Below are 8,139 nucleotides of genomic sequence, written 5' to 3'. Positions count from 1 at the left end.
CCCCAGCTCACGACGGAAAAAAAAGCAATCTATCTTTGCCATCCCTGTGCGCCTGAGCCCCAACAAGGCAGTAATGCACAAAACAAGTCTATCGGTTCTTTGAACTTTGAAGGAAAGTGCTTGGGTAACAAGACTTGCGAGGCGGAGAAAAGGCTTCGACCGTTCCCACCGTTGTTGGGATGCTGCGTCGAGCGATCACTTGTTCGATCACCTTTACCACCTAGACCGGCCAAGCGGTGCAGCATTTGATGCAGTGAAGCCGCCACGGCCTCCGCGGTGACCACCGCGACCATATCCACGGCCGCCACCGCCACCGCCTCCGGAATATCGTGCCATTTCGGCAAGACGAGGATCGATACTTTGTTTCGACTCTTGCAGGACGGAAACTAGATCACGAGCTTGCTTGGCGTCTGTGAAAATGGTTAGCAATTTACAAAACTGGCGGAGGGGATTGAAACGTACTATCTGTTGTGAAAAGCGTAATGGCGGTGCCTTTCCTTCCAGCTCGGCCTGTTCTGCCGATTCGGTGAACATAATCCTCAGAGTTGTTGGGGTAGTCATAGTTCAACACGTGAGTGATATCTCGAACATCTTCAAGTATAGGTTAGCAACTCGGTCATTGGTGGTTCTTACGAGGCGCTGGGGACCATATGTGGTCGTGTGAGCGGAGGTGCATGTCACTCTCTGAAGCTCGGAGCATTATCCTTTGGGTGGCAAATGTCCATGTCCGGGAAATCGGCAAGCGTCTACGGTCCTTGGAAGTGAGAGATCCTGGATTTGCAGTTTGATCTGGTCAAGTAAACGTGTCCCACAACCTACTCGTGTCGGACAAGCAGATGTGGAAGTCAGGGAGCAGAGTCCCGGCAAACTGCAAAAGATTCCAGGATTTCCGGGAGAAGGACCGAGGAGAACACAAAAGCCTGGACAAGTTACGCAATGCAAAAGCGTAACAAGCGGAAAGAGAGTGCGGCACCATTTCCACACGACGGCAATGGTAAGAAATGCAAAAGACAAAATACAATAGGGAAAATGGGGTGGGGTTAGGGGATTTCTGTTTGTTCATACCGATACCACGGGATGCGACATCCGTAGCGACCATGATTGGGCTCTTGCCAGTTTTGAATTCGTTCAGGACCCAGTCACGTTCATTCTGCTGCTTGTCACCGTGAATGGCTGTTTGCTGTTAGCTTGTGTCCAAGAGAAATGGGGAATAAGGAATGAACTCACAAAGTGCTGGCCATCCGTCTTGACGCAGGAATCGAGTGATGTCATCGGCGACGCGCTTGGTGCCGGTGAAGATGAGGACTTTGTTATTACGATCTTCCATGATTTGCTCAAGGTGCTTGATCATGCGATCTCTCTTTTCGAATTCGGACACAACTTCGACGATTTGAGTGATGCGGTGATTTGCTGACAAATCCATGGAGCCGATGTTGACCTGAATGAAATCGTTGAGGTAATCGGAAGCCAGTTGTCGAACTTCCTTGGGCCATGTTGCAGACCACATGCAGGTTTGTCGGTCGGGTCGAATCTGGCCGATAATCTTGCGGATTTGAGGCTCGAAGCCCATATCAAGCATGCGATCTGCTTCGTCGAGAACCAAGTAAGTGACACGACGCAGATTGGTCTTCCCAGACTCCAGCATATCAATGAGACGGCCAGGAGTAGCGATGCAGACTTCCACGCCCCTAGTAAGGTCGCGGATCTGACCACCCTTGGGAACGCCACCATAGACACAAGTGTTCCTAATGCGGGAAGATTTGCCAAACTTTGTGATTTCTTGTTGGATTTGGACGGCGAGTTCTCGGGTCGGGGCAAGGACGAGGACAATGGGGCCGTCACCAGGAGCGAGGAGCGGTTGAGCGTTGATGTGCACGATAGCGGGGAGGCAATAGGTCAAGGTCTTGCCAGACCCGGTTTCTGCAATACCAACAACATCACGACCGGAAAGAGCCATAGGCCAACCTTGGGATTGAATTGGAGTGGGTTTGGCGAAACCTTGAGCCTTGACTTCCGACATGACATAACTAGGGAATCCCGCCTCGTCAAAAGTCTCGACTGGTCGGGGAACATTGCGGCCTTGAACTGTGATCTCATTCTTCCTGCGGAATTCATCGACATCGCGCTGCGACCTGGCTGTAACTGTGGGGTCCTCCTTGTAGAATGATTTTTCGAACTTTGGTAGATTGTTCAAATCCCAGTTCTGTTGTTTCAAGCCTGCTCCTAGGTTGGACATCTTGTCACCGCCTCCGCCAGAGTATCCGTTGGATCCGCCGTAGCCGTTGGTGTAGCCGTTAGAATGACCGTGGCCGCCACCATAACTGCGAAGTTGTTAGTCACAGGTTCGAAAACAACGGAAAAATAACCTGCGCCAGTCTGTCCTGCATCGCGCGGATTGAGCGCAAGACAGTTGGGACGCAGGAAATAATAAATTCAAACGATGCTCACGTACCCATTAGAATAACCGCCATCTCTTGATGATCCGTAGCCACCGTAAGACATGATGGGCGCCGAAATCCGTAAACTGTTGGTAGTAATCGACAATGATAGGGAAAGGGGACAAAAACCGACTGGACACAGCCGACTCTTTGTGTAGACAAAGTAAGAGGGTGAGGAAGAGTATAAGAGAGAAGAAAGTGAGAGTGAGCGAAGGGTGAGAAGAGATTGTTGTGATGAAGAAGAAGAAGGGGCGAAGGGTGAAATTTTAAAAAGACAGGGAAGGCGAAGGCAAAGGCTCCCAACCGCCGCTAAGAATCGGCTATACTGCATATGGAAAGTAAGCCGATAAAAAGTCTTGGCATTCCGATGGGACAATTTTCCAGGGCTCGCAGGATGTGCAAGGCTATGCAAGGCTGCGAAGCAGTAATACTATGTATGCAAGAAAAGGATTCAATCTGCTCTTTGGAGGTGTGATGCTATTTCTATCTGCGCATCAGGCAATGAGTCTTGCCATCAATAGTGCGTGCCCCCACCGATCCCTCCCATGTTCCAGAGATCTGTAATATCAAAGTCAAACAATGTCTCCGGAAAGGTGTTGAATGGGTCTGCGGTCGTCGTCACAAACGGATCCAGCTCTGGTAGAGGCTGACTTGATGTAGGGTGAGCACTCATTCCCACCAGTGTGTTGGCTGTGCTCATCGTCACGTCTTCCACGCCGTTGCTGCTGCCAACAGGTGGAATCTGGTGCGACATCATGTAGCCCTGGAGATTGGCGACCCGGTCAGCTGTCTCCTGTGCAAACCTGTCTGCTGGTGACCCTGGGGATAGTTTTGAACGCAGCAGCCCGAGCGCGCTGCAAGTGAGCCAGTATGTATGGAATCCTTGCCCGATACTTTTAATCCGTTCCTCCATCAGATTGACACCCTGCTCGATCAAATTCACAGCAAAGTTCCGATCCTGCAACAAGTCCTCTTTCGAACGTACCGGGCCGACGAGATCATGGCAAGTTGCTAGGCAAGCTCGGAACAAATCATGCCGAAGATTAATGTAGGTCTTCCTACTGCCCGGCCGCAACTCAGTAAATATCCTCATGGTCGACAGTGCTGCATTCCGCCGAGCTGCTCGCGAGTAGAAGTGTCGTGCCTGCGCGTCCGGCTGTGTGGCGAACGACTGGTGAATTAGCAATAGAATCTCATAAAGCAGGAGCTCCGAGAGAGGTTCCGATATAGCATTTGCAGCGTGATTCGACCATTTCGGGAGGTTGTCCAAGGTCTGCCGGATCTTTTGATCTAGCTCGATGGCAGCATCACTTTCAAGGCAGACACGAATGCTGTTGATCCTGGATAGTATCTCCAGACGGAGTGTTAAATGTTGATGGGCGAGGCAGAGGAATGATGTACGAGTGAATTCCGTCATTGGCCTGGCGGCAGGCATTTTTTCGCTCGATTCGTCAAAGTCTTCATCATGGAGGTTCAGCGGCGGTAAAGTGTCCCAATCAAATGGTCCGACGCTCGCTCCCATACCGCGATCGATACTGTTTTGAATATCAAGTTCGAGTATCGTGAACCAAAGCCTCCTGCGCATCTCTTGATCGAAGACAGAGATGGTGTTGCTCAAGAAGGTTGGCTCTCGATGCAGGCCAGACGACATGGCTTCTCGTAGCAGGTGCCCTGAAACAGTCCACTCTCGCTTGACCTTGACACAGTTTAACTTCTTGGCAATTACCAGAAGGACGCGGACCTGAAAAACCTCCAACGTCATGTGCTTCTGGCTTTGCAGATCTAGCCAACTCTCACAAACTTCGATCCATTTGACTGCTGTATCACGGCCGACAGTGCTCCGGCCGACGAATCCTGAGGGGCCGCCCGCCACGGAGCAGTTCGTGCTGGCGCACACCAGAAGGAGTTGCACAAGAAAATCCGGTGAAGAGTCTCTGGAGGATGCCCAAAACTCCTTGTATTTGCGAAAGAACGTCGGGGCATGCAGAACACGGTACGTTGTCTCCAGGGTCTCGAAATATTCTTGCACTAGAGCGTCTGCGCGGTTCTGTTCCGGGACCAATGATATCAAGGTATCGAACTCTGGAAGAATCAGGCCGGTGTTGAGATCTCGGCGTTGTTGTTTCCAGATGTTTCTCGATTTTTCGAGTGTCGGCAGTCGCTGCAGGATATCCTTGACAAAGCGAGAAAGTTCCTCGAATTGAAGAAGCAAATTAGCTCCATGACTTGGACCGAAATATTGCGTTTTGAAGCCTTTGCCACGGAGCAAGGCTCGTTCGTGGTCGTGTAGGGCACTCTTGCCGGTGCATACCCCTGGACCGGTGCCGTGACCGAGACCGAGATACACTGCTGAGGGGATGGGGCGGGTCCCCGCCGCCCTGACATGAGTCTCCAGTTCGTGTATTCGGTCCTGAAGCTCTCGTAAAGACTTTGTTTGAGTGCGAGGTTGAGAGGTGCTGGGTGGTTGACTATCCTCGTTGGCTCGGGCACTCTCGTGCTCCTTTGACCGGGCGTGCCAAACGTCGACATGTTCTAAATGATTTTGGTGTATTAGCTCCTGCTCGAATCATGAGCCGAGGGAGAACAAGTTTGATCTCAAAAGGTATGGGTAAAGATGAGGTGCCACCATTACCTAATATGATGGCAGATATCAGGGATTTCGGGAGGGTGGGCAGAAAGGACAGCGATCCGCAGGTCGTTTGAAGAAACACATTCGAGAACTCACCAGTCCAAGACGTAGCTGAAGCTTCCCTATGAAGCTGTGGACTCTCCTCGGATGGAGTAGGGAGGGCATTGTCCTGCTTGGTATAAGAGACATAGTCACAACTCACACCTCCCTTCTGACAGCGAACGCAGGTCGGATAGGTCCTGTCGCACTTCACCTTCCTCCGCCTACAGGCCACGCAGGAGAGTGCCAGGCGACGGCGTTTTGGACCCATCGTTATTGGGATCAAGTTTTGGGCGACGGATAGGTTAACACCGAAGGTCGGATAAAGCGAGCTTGACGAGGAGAAGGCCTTTGATGGCTGCTCCGTCTCGGCCCTGACTCAAAAGCTCTGGAGTTGATTGGTCGAAGTTCGCACCGCGATATTGGAATGGTGTTAACTTGTATAGAGCCTAGCCTGGATAGAAGATGTACACTTGAAGAATTACGGCGGTCTCCTCATGGAGGAAGCACTGCTGTGGTGACGATTCAAAGACTGTCATACACGGCATTCGATATCCATCAATTTTCGTGATACATTAAAGAGCAGGCAGAAATCATCGAAACAAATTGAGCTGTGCGAAGGAGCTTCCGGAAGAGGTCACCAAACGTCGGCGCTGGGCGCCGTGCGAGGCATTGGTGGCCATTGCCACTATGCAACTATCGATGTACATACGAACCTTGCAAGCTCGGAACCCATTCTCGGTCACTGTCTCGGCCGAGGTCATTCTTATATCCGCGCGATATCTCCGAGAAAGAGTGACATACGCCAAGAACACGTGACGTGTGAACCAACCTCGAGACCTGCAGAGGCTGCCAAGCTGCCTCGCTCAACTCGCTGCGACTGAACTTCTGGTGTTCCAATCACCCCATGCCTCTCCACTTAAACGACATCATTACACTCTACAAGTAGACACTTACTTGTTAGATCCAGGTATCGAAGCGCGACGTGAAGTGAGCCTCATCCTGGCCGTGGCGCACGCGGGCTGGCTTGATCGAGTGCATCGTCCCGTCTCGTTCCCAAGGATCGACCTCAACTCTCTCTCTCGCCATCTTACCGCTGACCAAGTTTGTTCGAGCTGGCTGACGCGTATCATGGTACTGATTCGTGTCATGATACTCGGCTGGCCAACGCTCGCTCTACTTTCGACGGTACTTTCTGCACGAAGGGATCTCTTGCGACCGACGGAGACATCCTATGATAGAGAGAAATAGGACCAGAATGGTGATTCGAGCATAACAATGCTAATAGTGCTAGCGGCAGAACCTATCTTGTAGTTCGAGCTACGAGCAGTCCTGGTGCGTTGTTGAAGAAAAGCAACCAACATGTCAAAACGTGGAGATATAGGATGATGGGCAATGCGTGCCGCCCTTGAGGCTGCCTTATCGTTACCGCTGACTCGGGATTTACGTCTAATCCTTGGTTTCTGATACGCGGACAAGGCACCGTATCTGGCGCTGGACAAAGAACACAAGGACTGCTGGTGACGATTTGCATTGTCTAGAGTTAAGTTGCTACTTGTGGGAAACTGACAAAGGGCGAGTTACAAGGTTTCACAAAGGGCATGGAGAATATTCTTCTTTCACAGCTAGGCAAGCAACAAACTGCCTTGGCCTCAGTGGATCTGCACACTGTTGTTGCTTCACCAAAGGTCACTCCCGCCAACGGAGCTCGAAAGGTATAAGAAGGGCCAGAGTATGCGCATCTGTGGTTTGCTGGGTCTCCATCCTTCTAACTCAATCACCAGCGCCGTTGAAAGGTTTTCTCAGTCGCCCGCTTGTTTGGTCTCGTTCAGACACAACATCCAGAACTGAAGTAGATTTGGCGATCACCCCTATTCAACCATGGCGTCCCAACCTGAAGGGTCAAACCCACATTCACCACTCGAAGGCTGGTCCTTTCTCGACTCTGACACCCAGTCCGAATTTTCCACTTCGAGTTCACTTGAGGAAATCTTCGAGCAGAATCGCCTGCATCTGACCGTCAACCCTCTGGACCCATTCTTGCCGACGATTCGTCCCGATGGCATGTTCTCCGACCTCATTCCTGATGAACGACAACCTGCCTCGCCCCCTCTTCTCGGCACCGACTACCATATTCCCATGGCTGGAACGGATCTCGACCACCATGACGGTGTATTGAGCAACTCGAACGCCACCTTTCCCGGTGCTGGATGTCGACTCGAGGGCCACTCGGAAGCCAACGTCTCCACCGATTCTAATTTAGCTAGAGATGCTGCGCCTAACCAGACGCAAATCTTCCTCGAAGAACTCGATTCCAACACCCTTGAATTCCTGGAGAGCGTCCACACCTATGACTTGATGGAGAGGGTCTCCTCCGACAACTCTGGTCTCGGCGGTATGGGTTTCTTTGCTGATACACCAACCGAGTTCGCTCCAGAACTAAACCAGTCACAGGCTGTTCAAGGTCTGGATCATCTCAACACATTTGATGGCGACTTCTGGTTTTCGTTTCCCACTGACGTGGATATATGGTCACCTCTGCCTCCTGATATGCTAGACAACAATGGCCACCAATCTTTCGATCCTAGAGCTCCAGGGGAGGTACAGCTGAACTCCATGGCTGATATGTACGGGTACTCCGAACTCCTGGCCCAACCCGCTCCAGGTCCTGTCCCTCAGTATCTCGCAGCTGACGCTCCTGCGAATCAAGGACGCGGACATCCTGGCCCTTTCGCTGCTCAAGCACGACCAAAGGCACCCGTCGCGAAGGCATCTGCCCCGCTTCGTCGCTCTGACCGTTTGCGAAACAAAGCCCACAAAGGGGTAAGTGGAAGGTAAGTTATCCCTGTAACACTGGGTTCTCCCGTGGTTTTTCTGCTTAGATCAATCACTACAACCCCCTACTCCCTCCTCCCCCTTTTTTTTCTTTCTCTTCCCCCCTTTCCCCAGCTTCCCCTTCCCCAAACACCCAAACAAAATTCTGAAAATTCCCACAAAAACTTCTCCCAAGAGCAACTAGCCACCCCCCCCCCC

The 8,139-nt window shown here is 51.6% G+C and overlaps 3 protein-coding genes across 3 annotated transcripts; 1 reads left to right on the top strand and 2 right to left on the bottom strand.

Annotated features, from left to right (window-relative positions):
- Positions 1–213: 213 nt before the first annotated feature.
- Z519_07485 (ATP-dependent RNA helicase DBP2) lies at positions 214–2,502 on the bottom strand (the record flags this gene model as incomplete). The annotated part of the gene is made up of 5 exons (XM_016765219.1): positions 214–410; positions 463–591; positions 1,066–1,173; positions 1,228–2,321; positions 2,453–2,502. The coding sequence occupies 5 exons, from the start codon at positions 2,500–2,502 to the stop codon at positions 214–216; spliced, it is 1,578 nt and encodes a 525-aa protein (XP_016618188.1).
- Positions 2,503–2,952: 450 nt separating this feature from the next.
- Z519_07484 (uncharacterized protein) lies at positions 2,953–5,377 on the bottom strand (the record flags this gene model as incomplete). The annotated part of the gene is made up of 2 exons (XM_016765218.1): positions 2,953–4,970; positions 5,164–5,377. The coding sequence occupies 2 exons, from the start codon at positions 5,375–5,377 to the stop codon at positions 2,953–2,955; spliced, it is 2,232 nt and encodes a 743-aa protein (XP_016618187.1).
- Positions 5,378–6,987: 1,610 nt separating this feature from the next.
- Positions 6,988–7,944, top strand: Z519_07483 (uncharacterized protein; the record flags this gene model as incomplete). The annotated part of the gene is made up of 1 exon (XM_016765217.1): positions 6,988–7,944. The coding sequence occupies one exon, from the start codon at positions 6,988–6,990 to the stop codon at positions 7,942–7,944; it is 957 nt and encodes a 318-aa protein (XP_016618186.1).
- Positions 7,945–8,139: the final 195 nt, after the last annotated feature.

Source organism: Cladophialophora bantiana (genome assembly GCF_000835475.1).
Source record: "Cladophialophora bantiana CBS 173.52 unplaced genomic scaffold supercont1.11, whole genome shotgun sequence".
Taxonomy (NCBI): Eukaryota; Fungi; Ascomycota; class Eurotiomycetes; order Chaetothyriales; family Herpotrichiellaceae; genus Cladophialophora; species Cladophialophora bantiana.
The sequence above is the reverse complement of the archived record's forward strand: the minus strand, read 5'-3'. Positions and strand labels throughout refer to the sequence as shown.